The following is a 16,222-nucleotide window of genomic DNA, read 5'->3' as shown; positions in this document are numbered from 1 at the left end:
CCACTGGTGACACTGTCTCCAAGCAGACTGGGGACCAAGTGCTGGTGCCCCGGTCCCTACAGTGCTGGTGGGCAAGTGGTGACAGGCGGGTGTGGGCAGTGTCCCCACTGGTGGTGATGGTGACAGGGTTGGTGACATGAGGGGGTGGACAGTGCCCCCCACTGGTGGTGATGGTGACAGGGTTGGTGACATGGGGGGTTGGGCAGTGTCTCCACTGGTGGGTGACGGTGACAATGTTGGTGACACGGGGGGGCGGCAGTGCCCCCGCAGGTGGTAACGCTCCGCGGGAGTCGGTGCGGGCGGTGCCGGGACAGACTGTCACCTTCACCTGCGTGGCCACCGGTGTCCCCAACCCCATCATCACCTGGCGCCTCAACTGGGGCCACACCCCCAGCAGTCACAGGTGGGCGGGGCTTCCGTGGGCGGGGCCCGGTGGGCGGGGCATAAGAGGCACGCTCTAGGGGGATTGGTCGGCAGGGGAGAGGGCAGTCAGCTGTGGGGTTTGGTGGGAGGGACTTGGAGGACGGGGTGGGGCTTATGATGGGAGGGACTTATCATTTAGGGAGGGGCTTGTGATTGGGGTGTGGCCTGCGGTGGGCGGGGCTTGTGCTTTAGGGCTGATGTGGTGGGAGGGGCTTGTGCTTGGGGCGGGGCCTGCAGTGGTAGGAGGGGCTTGGGCTTTGGGGGTGGGGCCTCTGGTGGTGGGAGGGGCTTAAACGCGGGGCAGTACTTCTAGTTAGGGCGGGGCCTGAAGTGGTGGGCGGAGCCAAAGGCCAACAAGGCTCTGGATGGGGAGCTACCCGGTAGGCGGGGCTTGAAGGGGTGGCGGGACTTGTAGTTGGGGGCGGAGCTTGAATTGGGGGCGGGGCCTGGGTGTGAGCAGGGGGCGCAGCGGGGCTGTGCTCCCCCCGGGGTGCTGGTGCTGGTTTTGGGTGCTGGGTGTGCCGGGTGCCAAGGGTGCTGTGCAGGGTGTCGATCGTGAGCGAGGCCGGGCAGGGGACACTGACCATCCGGGACGTGAAAGAAGCCGACCAAGGCGCCTACACCTGCGAGGCCATCAACAACCTGGGCATGGTGTTCGGCATCCCCGACAGCATCCTCACCGTCACCCGCCCCGGTGAGCGTCCCTCCGCCGTCCCCTCTCCAGCCCGCCCCCCTGGCCGTGGCGCCGTCCCCGTCACCCGCTGTCCCCCGCAGGGCCGTGCCCCGAGGGCCACTTCCAGGTGACGGGGACATCCCGCTGCCGGCCCTGCTTCTGCTTTGGCGTCACCACCTCCTGCCGCGCCACCGCCCGGCGCCGCCACCGCCTGCACCTGCGCTTCGACCGCCCCGACGACTTCAAGGGTGAGTCTTGGGGACAAGGGGCGGGGGACAAGGGGCACAGCAGGGGCTGAGCGTGTCCTCGCAGGTGTCAACGTGACGGTGCTGGCGGCGCCATCCTCGCCGGTGCTCTCGGCCACCCAGCTGCACGTGGACGCGGGCGCCGAGGAATTCCAGCTCCTGGACCTGTCCCGACGCTTCCTGGCGCTCGACGCCTTCTGGGCACTGCCTGACACCTTCCTTGGGGACAAGGTGACAGCGGGGGGGACAAGGGGCTGAGGACGGCAGTGGCGCGGGTGCTGATGTCCTGCTGGTGCAGGTGGATGCCTACGGGGGAGTGCTGAGCTACGGCATACGGTACCGGCTGGGGAGGGGCCCCCCCGAGCCCACCAGCCACCCCGACGTGGTGCTGCGGGGACATGGGCGGCAGCTGCGGGCACGCGCCGGGGCCACCCAGCCCGATGTCCCCAACCGGAGACACCTGCCCCTCACCGAGGTGGGTGGGAGGTGGAGGGGGGAGGTGATGGTTGGGGGGATGATGGTGGGAGGATGATGGGGTGTGATGATGGTGATGCAGGTGCCAAATGATTGATGATGATGATGATGGTAGTGGGGGTGATGATGATGGGGGGAGGGTGATGGTGTGGGGCGTGATGGTGGCTCTGGTGCCAGATGAGTGATGATGGGGGGTGGTGGCGGGGGGGATCATGTTGGTGCTGGTGCCAAATGGTTTATGATGATGGTGGTGAGGTGATGGGGGAGGTTATAGGGGGGTGATGGTGGTGGGGGGCAATGGTAGGGGGGTCATGGTGATTCTGGCACCAAATGGGGGATGGTGATGGTGGGGTGGGTGATGGTGATTCTGGTGTCAGGTGGGTGGTGATGATGATGGTGATGGGTGATGGTGGGCAGGGGTGATGATGATGGGGTGGGGGCGATGGTGGTGCTGGCGCCAAATGGGTGATGATGATGGTGGGTGATGTTGGGGGGGTGTGGGTGTGTGATGGGGGTGTGGGGGTGATGGTGGGCGATGATGATGGTGATGACGATGGTGGTGGAGGCAATGCTGCTGGTGGCAGGTGGGCGATGCTGGTGGTGCCGGGCGAGTGACACCAGTGTTGTTGGTGAGCGGGTGATGCCAGTGCTGGCACCCCCGGGTGACACGGGTGTCACTGCACCCGCAGGAACACTGGGAGGACGAGGCGGGGAACCCGGTGAGCCGGGAGCTGCTGCTGCTGGTGCTGCAGGGGCTGGAGGGCATTTTCATCCGCGCCGTGTACGACGGGCGGATGGCCAGCGTGGGGCTCAGCGACGTGGCCATGGACGTCACCAGCCCTGGTGACACCGGCCTGGGACTGGCTGGGGACGTTGAGGAGTGCAGGTGACCGCTGGTGGTGAGGTGGTGGGTTTGGTGCCACCACCATGGCGATGCCACCGTCATGCTGCTGTGTCCCCAGGTGCCCCGTGGGCTATGCGGGGCTGTCGTGCCAGCGCTGTGCTGCCCGCTTCGAGCGGGTGACAGGGGGACCCTACTTGGGGACCTGCTCCGGTTGCGGCTGCCACGGCCACTCCAGCACCTGCGACCCTGTTTTTGGGCACTGCCTGGTAAGGAAGAGGGGTGACAGAGTGACAGGGGGATGTGGTGGGGTGTCACCACCCTCCCATGTCACACGTGTCCCCCCCCAGAACTGCCAGCACAACACAGAGGGTCCCCAATGCGAGAAATGCAAACCCGGCTTCTTCGGTGATGCCACCAAGGGCACGGCCACCGCCTGTCACCCGTGTCCCTGTCCCTACACTGAGCCAAGCCGCAGGTGGGTGACAACCCCAGGAGACCCCCCCCCAGTGAAATGTCCCCTTCCTGGTGTCACTGTCACCGTCACCCGCAGGTTTTCGGAGTCGTGCTTTATGGACACGGACGGCCAGGCCACCTGCGACGCCTGCGCGCCCGGTTACGCCGGCCGGCGCTGCGAGAGGTGGGTGCGGGTCCCTGTGGTGGAGGGGTTCCCTATAACCCCCGCACCTGACACCCCCCACCCACCACCCCCCTGTCCCCATAGGTGTGCCCCAGGCTACGAGGGTGACCCCATCCAGCCGGGCGGCAAGTGCACCCCCATCGGTGAGTGCTGGGGGCTGCTTGTGGGGTCCCCTGCACCCATGGGTGGCACCCCCTACCCATGGGTGCCCCCACCCTCACTCTCACTGCCCGCAGGCCAGGAGCTGGTCAAGTGCGATGCGCGGGGGGGCAAGGATGGAGCTGGTGGCACCTGCAGCTGCAAGGTGGGGACAGGGACCCTGGCGGGTGGGCTGGGTGCTCCCATCCCCCACCACACCCTGTGCAATCCCATATAGCACCCAGTGTGACCCCCCTGTAGCACCCAGTGGGGTCCCCAGTCTCATCCCCACTATTCTGAGCACACCCCTTGTGGCACCCAGTCCCATCCCCATAGCACCCAGTGTTATCCACTGTACCGCCCAGTCTGCCCCCCCAGCACCCATTCCAACCCCCATAGCACCCAGCCCAATCCCTGGGGTACCCAGTGGGTTCCCCTTTAGAACCCAGTCTGGTTCTCCTGCCAGCACCCAGTCCCACCCCCATGGTACCCAGTCCCATCCCTGGGGCACCCATTCCAACCCCCCCCAGCACCCATTCCAAACCCTGTAGCACTCCATTTGATCCCTATGGGACCCAGTCCAATCCATAGCACCCAGTCCCACCTCCATAGCACCCAGTCTGTTCCCATAGCACCCAGTCCAATCTCTGGGGCACCCAGTGGGATCCCCTATAGCACCCAGTTCGGTCCCCTCCCAGCAGCCAGTCCCACCTAGTCTCACCCCCTGGCACCAAGTCTGATCCCCCCAGCACCCATTCCAGTCCCCCATAGCACCCAGTCTGTCCCCACAGCACCCAGTCCAATCCCTGGGACACCCAGTGGGATCCCCTATAGCACCCAGTGTGCCTCCCCAGCACTCATTCCAGTCTCCCATAGCACCCAGTCTGCCCCCTTAACACCCAGTCCAATCCCTGGGACATCCAGTGGGTTTCCCTATAGTACCCAGTCCGGTATCCTCCCAGCACCCATGCCAACCCTCCATAGCACCGATTCCAGTCCCCCATAGCACCCAGTCCAACCCCCGCCCCAGCACCCAGTCCAGCCCACATCACCCACCCCCCACCCCAATTTCCACTCCGCAGCAGACCCCACCCCACAGCACCCCCCACCCCAGCCCCCCATTTCCCAGCCCCCAGCTGCTCCCACCCATCTCCTTGGGCACCCACCCTCCCTGTCCCCGCAGCCCAACGTGCGGGGCCGGCTCTGCGACTCCTGCGCCGCCGGCACCTTCCACCTGAGCGCGGCCAACCCCGAGGGCTGCCTGCCCTGCTTCTGCATGGGCGTCTCGCGGCACTGCGCCAGCTCCGCCTGGAGCCGCCACCAGGTACCCACCACAGACCGCGCCGGGCCATGTCGTGCCGTGTTGCGCCATCCTATGTCATGTTTTGCCACGCCATGCCAGTCTATGTCATGCCAAGCCATGCTATGCCATGCCGTGCTATCCTGTGCCATGTTGCGCCATCCTATGTCGCGTTGAGCCACGTCGTGCCGTGCCATGTTGTGCCGTTGTGTACCATGGCTTGCTGTGTTGTGCCATGTATTGCCATGCTGTGCCATGTCATTATGTGCCATTATATGACATCACATGCCACATCTTGCCATACTGTGCCATTGTATGCCACATTATGCCACGCTGAGCCTTGCCAGGCTATGTCGTGTTAAGCTATGTCATCTGGACCTTGCCATACTGTGCCATTGTATGCCACGTTACGCCACGCTGAGCCTTGCCAGGCTATGTCGTGTCAAGCCATGTCATCTGGACCTTGCCATACTGTGCCATTGTATGCCACATTATGCCACGCTTAGCCTTGCCATGCTATGTCGTGTTAAGCTATGTCATCTGGACCTTGCCATACTGTGCCATTGTATGCCACGTTACGCCACACCGAGCCTTGCCATGCTATGTCGTGTCAAGCCATGTCATCTGGACCCTGCCATGTTGTACCATTGTGTGCCATGTCTTGCCACATCTTGCTATGTCATGCCGCGCCATTATATGCCATCATGTGCCATGTCTTGCCATGCCATGTTATGCCACGCTGTGCCTTGCCATGCCATGCCAGGCCGTGTCATGTCATGCCACATTGTGCCATGTCATGCCATGCTGTGCCATGCAGCGCTACGTCATGCTGTCATGTCCTGCCATGCTGTCCCATACGGTGTCTTGCCATGCCATTTTATGCCACACTGTAACGTGCCATGCCGTGTAGTGCCATGTTGTGCCATGTCACATTGTCCTGTGCCATGTCACGCATTGGCATGCCATGCCATGGAGTGCTGTGCCGTGCCATGTAGTACCATGTTGTGCCATGTCATGTAGTGCCACATTACGCCATGTCTTGCTGCGCCATGCCATGCCGTGTTGTGCCATGCCATATAACGCCATTCTGTGCCGTGTCACATTGTCCTGTGCCACGTCACGTGTTGGTATGCCATGGTGTGATGTGCCATGGTGTGATGTGCCATGCCGTGCCCACCAAACCCCTTTCCTGTCCCCGCAGGTGACACTCACGACCGAGGAGTCCCCGCCGCTCAGCCTGGCCAACCTGGCCGGCACCCGCACGGTGGGTGAGGGCACCCGCTTCTCCTCGCCGCGGGAGCTGCTCTTCACCGCCTTCCACACGCTGCCCCGCGACGTCTACTACTGGGTGCTGCCTGCGCCCTTCACCGGGGACAAGGTGCCGGCAGCGCTGGGGATGCCTGGGGGACAAACCATCCGTCCCCAAGCTTGGCTGAGCCTCACCAAATCCCGCCCCGCAGGTGACATCATACGGTGGCGAGCTGCGGTACACGGTGACGCACCGGGCACCGGTGAGTGCCCAAGCGCTGCCGCGCCAGCCCGACGTGCTGCTGCAGGGCAACGGCATCCTCCTGGAGCACTTCTCCGACACCAGCCCCCCTGCCGGCGTCCCTACCGCTGTCACTGTGCCCTTCCGTGAGGTGAGGAGTGGCGGGGGTGTCCCCCACCCTGGGGTGGGGTCGGGGACGTGGTGTCACCCACCGGTTGTGGCCGCAGCGTGCCTGGCGCCGGGCCGACGGGCGTGACGCCACCCGCGAGCATCTCCTGATGGCGCTGGCCGACGTGGACCTCTTCATGATCCGGGCGTCCTACTCGGATCACCAGGAGGAAAGCAGGTATGGGGGATAGGGGGACACTGGGGACATGGGGACAGGGGCAGGCAGGGCGGTGGGGACGTCCCCTCTCGCCCCGCAGGCTGGCCGATGTCACCCTGGACGTGGCGGTGCCACACGCCACCGGCCGCCCACCAGCACTGGAGGTGGAGGATTGTGCCTGTCCCGCTGGGTACCGTGGAGCCTCCTGCCAGGTGAGCCCCTTGCTGTCCCCTCCCCAGGGCCCTGGGGACACTGAGCGGTGACCCACTTGTCCCGTGTCCCCCCTGTAGGACTGTGACACCGGCTACACCCGCAGCACTGCCGGGCTCTACCTGGGCACCTGTGAGCCGTGCCAGTGCCACGGCCACGCCAGTGAGTGCCACCCCGAGACCGGCATCTGCCAGGTGAGCTGGGGACACTGGGCACGCCCTGGTGACACCCATGGCAATGCCGCCAACACTGTCACCCCCTCCTTCACAGGGCTGCCGGGATCACACAGAGGGTGACCAATGTGACAAGTGCCAACTCGGCTACTACGGTGATGCCACCCGCGGCACCCCGGGTGACTGCCAGCCCTGTCCCTGCCACGGACCCCCCAGTGACACCCAGTAGGTGCCCCCCCGCCCCTGCCATGTCCTTGGGGACATGGGCTGGGGGTTACCCGTTCCCTTGTGTCCTCGCAGGGTGACCAAGAGCTGCTTCGAGGACAGTGATGGGCAGCCCACCTGCAGCGCCTGTGCCCCGGGACACAGCGGGCGCCTCTGCGAGAGGTACCAGGGGGCACCGGGGTGGGGGGGGCAGTGAGTTTTGGGGTGCGTCCCCCCTTCTCATGGGCTTTTTGTGGTGTCCCCACCTACAGGTGCGCACCCGGCTACGTGGGGGACCCGCCACGGGGGGAGCCGTGCCGAGGTGAGTGTCACGGGGAGGGGACAAGGGGGTGTCCCCACACTGCGGGGGGTTGTTTGTGACCGCTGTCCCCCCCAGCGCCGGGTGTCCCCACCGGCCAGTGCCAGTGCGACCCGCGCGGCAGCGTCAGTGACGGCTGTGACGCCGACGGGCGGTGCCGCTGCAAGGTGAGCCCTGTCCCTGCCACCCAAACCCTGCCAGAGCGGGTGACGGGGCCATGTCACCCACCCTGTTTCCCCCCCACTAAAAAAGGCCAACGTGGAGGGTCCCCAATGTGCCACCTGCCGTCCCCACCACTTCCACCTGAGCGCCGGCGAGGTGGGCGGCTGCCTGCCCTGCTTCTGCATGGGCATCGTCCAGCACTGTGCCAGCGCCGCCCGCGCCCGCGCCACCGTGAGTGTCCCCCGCGTCCCCGCGCTGTCCCCAGCTGTCCCCACCCTGCTCACCGCGTCCCCCCGCAGGTGCGCACACCCTTCACCCCCGGGGACGCCCAGGGCTTTGCGCTGGTGAACCGGCAGCGCAGCACCCGCGTGGGCAGCGGCTTCGCCGTGGAGCTGGGGCCCCCCCAGCCCCGCCTGAGCTACAACCGCTTCGGGGACCTGCCCCCTGACTCCTACTACTGGCAGCTGCCGCCCCCCTACCAGGGGGACAAGGTAACGGGGGTGTCCCCATCCCCACTCCCCAGGGACAGGGGTGCCCGTGGGAGCTCCCAGCCCAGTGGCTGCACCCAGTGTCCAGGGGCACCTCTGGGTGCTGGCCCCACAGGAGGTGGGCACAACCTCCCCATCACCTGCCTTTCCTTTCTTCCCTTCTTCCCTTCTTCCCTTCTTCCCTTCTTCCCTTCTTCCCTTCTTCCCTTTTCATCTTCCATTTTTCATCTTTTGCCTTTCCCACCTTTCCCCCTTTTTCCTTTTTCCCCCCTTTTTCCTCCCTTCCCCTCTTTCCTCTTCCCTTTTTCTTTTTTCTCTCTCCTTTCTCTTTTCTTTTCCTTTTTCCATCCCAACCCCATCCTATTTCTCTTCCCCATCCCCATTCTTGTCCTATTCCTCTTCCCCATCCCCATTCTTGTCCTATTCCCACCCCCTTCCTCCTCCCTTCCCCATCCCAATCCATCTCCCACCCTGTCCCATCCTCTTCCTCTTCCCTTGCACTTTCCCCGTCCCCATCCCCATCATCCCCATCCCCATCATCCCCATCCCCATCATCCCCATCCCCATCATCCCCATCCCCATCCCATACCATCCTATCCTATTCCTGTCCCATCCCGTCATCCCCATCCCGTCATCCCCATCCCGTCATCCCCATCCCGTCATCCCCATCCCTGTCCCTTTCCCTTTCCAATCCTCTTCCCCATCCCGTCCCTGGCCACATCCCCATCTTCTTCCTTTCTCTTCCTTTTCCCTGTTCCCATCCCATCCCTATCCCGTCCCCACACAGGTGGGCTCATACGGCGGGCGCCTCCGCTACACACTGACCTACACCCCGGGAGGGCAGGGAGCCCCTCTGCCTGACGCCGACATCCAGATCACGGTACAGGGGTGCTGGGGTGGGGGTGGGGGGGTGACATGGTGACACCAGGACCCCCCCTTGACCTCCCCATATCCACAGGGCAACGACATCACACTGGTGGCGTACCAGGCCGACCTGCCCCCGCACACCCCCCAGGCCTTCGAGATCATTTTTCGGGAGGTAAGAGGATGTTGGTGGCTTTTGTCCCCAATGTCCCTTGTCCCCACAGTGCCCCAAGCCGCTGTGCCCCCCCTTGACCCCCTCCTCTGCCCGCAGCAATACTGGCAGCGGCCGGACGGGCAGCCAGCGACACGGGAGCATCTCATGATGGCTTTGGCCGACCTGGACGAGATCCTCATCCGAGCCACCTACTCCACCAGCACAGCCGCCGCCAGCATCGCTGATGTCACCATGGAGGTGGCCGTGCCCCCCCAGCCCGGCCTGCCCCCTGCCCCCGAGGTGGAGGAATGTCGCTGCCCCCCTGGGTACCAGGGACTGTCCTGCCAGGTGAGCCCCAGCCCAACATCACCCCCAGCATCACCCCAATGTCACCCCTGTGTCACTCCCATCAGCCCCATATCACCCCTAGTATCACCCCTAGTATCACCCCTAGTATCACCCCAGCATCACCCCCATAATCACCCCAGCATCACCCCAACATCACTCCCAAAATCACCCTCAATATCACCCCAACTTCGCCCCGACTTCACCCCAGTATCACACCCAGTATCACACCCAGTATCACTCCCAGTATTACCCCAGTATCACCCCAGCATGACCCCCACATTGTGCCCAGCATCACCCCCATATCACCCCCCAGCACCACCCCAGCATCACCCCCAGCATCACCCCTGCATCACCGCAACATCACCCCCAGTATCACGCCCAGCATCACCCCAGCATCACCCCCCTTCCCAGGGATATTTAGGGGGGCTCACAACTCTGAACCCCGTATTTCTGTTGCCCCGGCAGGACTGTGCCCCCGGTTACACGCGCACCGGGGGGGGGCTGTACCTGGGGCACTGCGAGCTCTGCGAGTGCAACGGCCACTCCGAGAGCTGCCACCCCGAGAGCGGCGCCTGCTCCGTGAGTCCTTCCATCCGCATTAATTGGGGGGGCTGAGTGTCTATCACACGTGTGCACCCCCAAATATTTGTGTGTCCCCCCAGGGATGCCTGCACAACACAGCAGGGGATTTCTGTGACCAATGTGCCCCCGGTTTCTACGGGGATGCCACCGCCGGGACCCCCGAGGACTGCCAGCCCTGCGCCTGTCCCCTCCCGTACCCTGAAAACCAGTGAGTGCCAGTGCTGGGGCGGGGGGTGCTGGGGAGGGGACATGCCCCCACCTCTCCCTGTGTCCCCCGCAGGTTCTCCAGGACCTGTGAGAGTCTGGGAGGCGGCGGGTACCGCTGCACCGCCTGCGAGCCGGGCTACGCCGGGCAGTACTGCGAGCGGTGAGGGGCTGTGGCACCCCACACACACCCACCCCCTTGTAGTCGCTCCCGTATAGTCACCCTAATACACCCACCCACATATACCCTCCCCAATATGCCCACCCTGATATACCAGCCTCGATATACCACCCTCCATATACTCATCTTGATATACCACCCTCCATATACTCATCCTGATATACTACCCCCTACATACCCACCCTGATATACCATCCCCCCATATACTCACCCTGGTATAGCCACCCCGATATACCACCCTCCATATACTCACCCTGATATAGCATCCCCCTATATACTCACCTTGATACACCACCCCCCAGATACCCACCCTGATATAGCACCCTCCATATCCTCACCTTGATACACCACTCCCCAAATCCTCACCCTGATATAGCACCCTCCATATCCTCATCTTGATACACCACCCCCCAGATACTCACCCTGATATAGCACCCACCCTTATATACCAACCCCGATATACCACCCTCCATATACCCACCTTGATACACCACCTTCCATATAGTCACCCTGATATAGCACCCACCATGTATCCAACCTGATGGGCCCACTTCCATATACCCACTCCCTGTATACCCACCCCAATACACCCACCCCCATATAGTCAACCCAAGGAGCTCACCCCCATATATCTACCCTGCTATACCCACCCCTCATATACCACCCCCATACACCCATCCCCCTACCCCAACCCTGATATACCACCCTCCATATACTCACCCTGGTATCACACCCCCACAAAGGTGTCCTCATATTGTCACCCCAATATACACACCCCAATATACCCACCTCCATATGCCCACCCCATATCTCCACCCCAATGAGCTCACCCCCATACACCCCCCTGATGCCCCCGCCCCAATGTGCTCATCCCTGTACCCACCCCAACACACCCTCCCCAATGTGCTCACACCAAAGTGCTCACCACAAAGCGGTCGCCCCCATGTACTCACCCCAACACACCCACCTCAACATACTCACCCCGATGGACTTCTTTGATAGACCCACCCCAACGTGCTCACCGTTACACCCACCTTCATATAGACACCCCGATGTGCTTACCCCAAAATACCCCCCAAAGTGCCCACCCTTACACTCACCCCTATATACTCACCCCAAAATACCCACATCAATGCACTCCTCACCCTTGTACCCACCCCAATATACCAGCCCTGATATACTCACCCCAAATACCTACCCCATATACTCACCCCAATGTTCTCCTCCTGCTATACGCACCCCAAAGTGCTCACCCCAATATACTCACCCTGATATACCCACCCCAAAATACCCCCCCAAAATGCCCACCCTTACACCCACCCTTATATACTCACCCCAAAATACCCACATCAATGCACTCCTCACCCTTGTACTCACCCCAATATACCAGCCCTGATATACTCACCCCCATGAACTCACCCCGATGTTCTCCTCCTCCTATACCTACCCCAAAGTGCTCATTCCAATGTGCTCACCCCCATATATGCACCCCAATAAGCTCACCCCACTTATACCCTCCCCCATATACTCATCCCGTTATGCTCAGCCCCAATATATGCGCCCCAATAGGCTCACCCCTCTATATGCACCCCAATATGTTCACCCCAACGCACCCACCCTGAATATGCACCCCTGCTCACCCCAATATGCCACCCCAGTATAGTCACTCCGGTGGGCTCACCCCATTGTACCCACCCTGATATGCTCATCTTGATGTTGCACCCCAATATTTTCACCCTGCTATACCTACCCCAATGTACTCACCCTAATATGTTCAGCCCCCATATCCCCACCCCAAAGGGCTCACCCCAGTTCTTGCACCCCAATATCCCCACCCTGAAGTTCTTACACCAGTATTTGCGCCCCAATATGCTTACCCCAGTATATGCACCACAAAGGGCTCACCCCACTATTTGCACCCCAATATCCCCACCCCAATGTTCTCACCCTAATATTTGTGCCCCAATATGCTCACCCCACTATTTGCACCAATATCCCCACCCCAATGGGCTCACCCCACTATTTACACCCCAATATCCCCACCCCAATATTCTTACTCCAATATTTGCGCCCCTATATGCTCACCCCAGTATGTGCACCATGAAGGGATCACCCCACTATTTTCACCCCAATATCCCCACCCCAATGGGATCAGCCCACTATTTGCACCCCAATATCCCCACCCCAATGTTTTCACCCCTATATACACCCCCACTATCCCCCCATACCCATCCTGCTATACCCCCCAACATCCTCTCACCCCCTCTTCTCCCCCGCAGCTGCGCCCCTGGTTACGTGGGTGACCCGACGGTGCGGGGCCAGGCGTGTGTCCCCGCGGGGTCCCCGGTGCCGCTGGCCGTGCGCGTGCATCCGCCGCGCAGCGCGGTGACACAGGGCAGCGCCGTCACCCTGCGCTGCCACGCCACCGGAGAACCCCCCTTCTATTACCACTGGGCGCGGGAAGACGGGCGACCCCTCCCCGAGGGCGCCCAGAGCCGGCGACAAGGTACTGGGTGGCTCAGAGACAGGGGTGTCCCCAAGGTGGGGGGACTGTGGTGTCACCTGCGTGTCCCCCGCCAGGTGAGGAGCTGCACTTCGCCAGCATCCAGCCCTCCGAAGCCGGCGTCTACGTCTGCTCCTGCCGCAACCTGCGGTACAGCAACTCCAGCCGCGCCGAGGTCATTGTCACCGGTAGGTCATTGTCACCGAGGGGGGGACATGGGGACGAAGGGGAGGAGCGGGGCTCAGCTCTCCTGTCTGGGTACAGAGACCCCTGACAAGCCCATCACCGTCACCGTGGAGGAGAAGCGGGTGCAGCGGGTGAAGCCCGGTGCTGATGTCACCTTTGTCTGCACTGCCAAGAGCAAGGTGAGGGGTGGGGGGCACAGCACGGGGTGGGAGGACACCATTGGGTGCCCCTGGGAATGTGCAGGGCATGGGGACGCCCCTGTGTGCTCAGGGGGACATGCAGGGCACAGAGACACCCTGGGTGGTCATGGGGACATGCAGGGTGCACAGGGAGACCCCTGGGTGCCCCCAAGGCATGCAGATACCCCAAGGTGCCCACGGGGACATGCAGGGCATGGGGACACCCTTGGGTGCCCATGGGGACATGCAGGGCATGGGGACACCACTGGGTGCCTGTGGGGATATGCACAGGATAGGGACAGCCTTGGGTGCCTGTGGGGACATGCAGCCTGTACAGGGACACCCCTGGGTGCCCCAAGGTGTGCAGACACCCCTAAGTGCCCATGGGGACATGCAGGGCATGGGGACACCCTTGGGTGCCCATGGGGACATGCAGGGCGTGGGGACACCACTGGGTGCCTGTGGGGATATGCACGGGACAGGGACACCCTTGGGTGCCCATGGAGACAAGCAGGGCATGGGGACACCACTGTGTGTCCATGGGGACGTGAAAGGTGCACAGGGACACCCCTGTGTGTCCATCCAGCCATATGAACCCCGCGAGCACTCTCGGGTGCCCACCTGCCTCCACGGGTCACCCCTCACCCCTGGGTGCCCACCTGTCCCCACTGGGTGCGCAGACAGCCCTGCAGTGCGCCCCACCCCTTTGTGGGCCCATCGCCGTGGCCTCAGGCCCCTCTCCCCCTGCAGTCTCCCGCCTACACGCTGGTGTGGACGCGGCAGAGCCACGGCTCGCTGCCGCCCGGCGCCGTCGACTTCAACGGCATCCTGACGCTGCGGCGCGTGCGCCCCGAGGACGCTGGCGTCTACGTCTGCACCGGCTCCAACATGCTGGACATGGACCAGGGCACCGCCACGCTCTACGTGCAGGGTGGGCACTGGGATGCCGGGTGGGCTGGGTGCCCAGATAGCGGGGTGATGGGCACACTGGGAGCCAAGATGCTGGGGTGGCTTGCTGCCCAGATGCTGTGGTCATGGGTAGGCTGGGTGCCCAGATAATGGGGTGATGGGCACACTGGTTGCCTAGGTGCCAGGGCCAACGGGCAGGTTGGGTACCTAGACACTGGGGTGAAGGGTGGGCTGGGTGCCCAGATGCCAGGGTGATGGCCTGCTCGACACCTAGATGTCAGGATGACGGGCACACTCGCTCATGTGCTGGGGCGATGGGTGGGCAGGACACCCAGGTGTGGGGGCAATGGATGGGCTGGGTGCCCAGATACAATGGTGATGGGCACCCTGGGCACCCAGATGCTGGGGCAATGGGCACATTCACTGCCCAGATGTCAGGGTGATGGGCGCGTCCAGCGCCCAGACATTGAGATGATGGGCACATTCACTACCAAGATGCCCTGGCAATGGACAGGGTCGCTGCCCAGACACCAAGGTGATAGGCACACTCGCCACCAAGGTGCTGGGGCAATGGACATAGTCAGCACCCAGTTGCCAGAGCACTGGGCGCAATGATGCCAGTCATCGGGGCGATGGGTGCGGTGATGCCCAGATGCCAGAATGATGGGAATGCCGATGCCCAGATGCCAGGGTGATGGGCACACTCTCCTGAGATACCCCCTCCTTCTTGCAGCCCCCTCCAAGACTCAGATGTTCTATGGCCCCGTTGAGTTCATGGAGGGGCACAGGCCAGGTAAGTCACCGCAGGGGGTCTCGGGGGGGTCCCCACGCTCCCCCCGCACCCACTGCACGCCGGGGCTGCACCGCGCACCCCCCACTGGCTGTGCCACGCCACCCCTGCTTCCTACCGCCCCCACTGCACCATGGGGGGGGCCCCGGCGAGCCCTGAGCCCTCCCCGCATATCACCGCAGCCGCCACCGCCGCTGCCCCCACCGCCGCCGTGGAGCCAGCGCAGCTGAGCGTGGCGCCGGGGCAGCCGGCCGAGTTCCGCTGCGTGGGCACCGGCAGCCCCACACCCACCCTTGAGTGGCTCGGTAGGTGCTGCCGGGGACAGGGGGGACATCGACACTGGGTTTGGGGACGTGGCGGTGACGCGGGGCTGTGTCTCTGCAGGGACGCTGCCGCCGCGGGCAGTGGTCCAGGGGGGGACACTGCGTTTCGGCGCCGTGGAGCCCAGTGACGAGGGACACTATGCGTGCCGGGCGCGCAGCAGCGCCGGGCAGCACACGGCGAGGGCCTTCCTCCATGTGCACGGTGCGTGTCCCTGTCATCCCCATTGTCCATCCTCAGTATCCTCATCCCCATTATTCCCATCACCCTGGTTCATCTCCATCATCCTTATGGTCCATCCGCATAATCCCCATCCCAATTGTCCCATCATTTCCCATCGTCCCCGTCACCCCCATCGTCCACATCATTCCATTGTCCCCATCATCTGCATCATCCCTGTCTGCCCTTTTGTCCCTGTCATCCCTGTCACCTTCCATGATCCCTATCATTCATCCGCATAATCTCATTGTCCCCATCATCCTCATTACCTGCATCATCCCTATCACCCCCATTGTCCCCATCACCCCCTCATTGCTGTCAACATCATCCCTGTCATCTCCCATCATCCATCCCCCTCATCCCCACCAACTCCCTTACCCCCAATGTCACTATCATCCCCATCATCCCTGTCACCGCCATTGTCTCTGTAACTGCTTGTCATCCCCATCGCCCTCAATGTCCCCATCATCCCCCATCCCTGTCACCCCCATTGTCCCCATCATCCTCATTGCCTGCATCATCCCTGACACCCTCATTGTCCCCATCATCCTGCTGTCCTTATTGTCCCCATCATCCCTGTCATCCCCATTGTCCCCGTCATCCTGTTGTCCCCGTCATCCTCATTGCCTGCATCATCCCTGACACCCTCACTGTCCCCATCATCCCCCTGTCCTCATC

At 62.8% G+C, this 16,222-nt stretch overlaps 1 protein-coding gene across 1 annotated transcript in view; it reads left to right on the top strand.

The window, feature by feature from the left end:
- Positions 1 to 16,222, top strand: part of HSPG2 (heparan sulfate proteoglycan 2) — a 48,852-nt gene that overhangs the window by 11,975 nt on the left and 20,655 nt on the right. Inside the window, 36 exon segments of the mRNA XM_065037697.1 lie at positions 260 to 403; positions 969 to 1,117; positions 1,198 to 1,344; positions 1,409 to 1,572; positions 1,640 to 1,816; positions 2,505 to 2,701; positions 2,778 to 2,925; positions 3,007 to 3,134; positions 3,210 to 3,296; positions 3,381 to 3,439; positions 3,533 to 3,600; positions 4,618 to 4,758; positions 5,936 to 6,112; positions 6,195 to 6,374; positions 6,451 to 6,569; positions 6,649 to 6,760; positions 6,839 to 6,952; positions 7,029 to 7,156; positions 7,232 to 7,318; positions 7,408 to 7,457; positions 7,533 to 7,621; positions 7,707 to 7,847; positions 7,916 to 8,107; positions 8,892 to 8,984; positions 9,063 to 9,143; positions 9,240 to 9,470; positions 9,936 to 10,049; positions 10,133 to 10,260; positions 10,333 to 10,419; positions 12,717 to 12,943; positions 13,018 to 13,128; positions 13,205 to 13,305; positions 14,056 to 14,236; positions 14,948 to 15,007; positions 15,187 to 15,309; positions 15,389 to 15,529. Of these exon segments, the coding sequence (XP_064893769.1) occupies positions 260 to 403; positions 969 to 1,117; positions 1,198 to 1,344; positions 1,409 to 1,572; positions 1,640 to 1,816; positions 2,505 to 2,701; positions 2,778 to 2,925; positions 3,007 to 3,134; positions 3,210 to 3,296; positions 3,381 to 3,439; positions 3,533 to 3,600; positions 4,618 to 4,758; positions 5,936 to 6,112; positions 6,195 to 6,374; positions 6,451 to 6,569; positions 6,649 to 6,760; positions 6,839 to 6,952; positions 7,029 to 7,156; positions 7,232 to 7,318; positions 7,408 to 7,457; positions 7,533 to 7,621; positions 7,707 to 7,847; positions 7,916 to 8,107; positions 8,892 to 8,984; positions 9,063 to 9,143; positions 9,240 to 9,470; positions 9,936 to 10,049; positions 10,133 to 10,260; positions 10,333 to 10,419; positions 12,717 to 12,943; positions 13,018 to 13,128; positions 13,205 to 13,305; positions 14,056 to 14,236; positions 14,948 to 15,007; positions 15,187 to 15,309; positions 15,389 to 15,529 (4,676 nt within the window).

Source organism: Columba livia, chromosome 21 (assembly GCF_036013475.1).
Source record: "Columba livia isolate bColLiv1 breed racing homer chromosome 21, bColLiv1.pat.W.v2, whole genome shotgun sequence".
Classification (NCBI taxonomy): Eukaryota; Metazoa; Chordata; class Aves; order Columbiformes; family Columbidae; genus Columba; species Columba livia.
The sequence above is the reverse complement of the archived record's forward strand: the minus strand, read 5'-3'. Positions and strand labels throughout refer to the sequence as shown.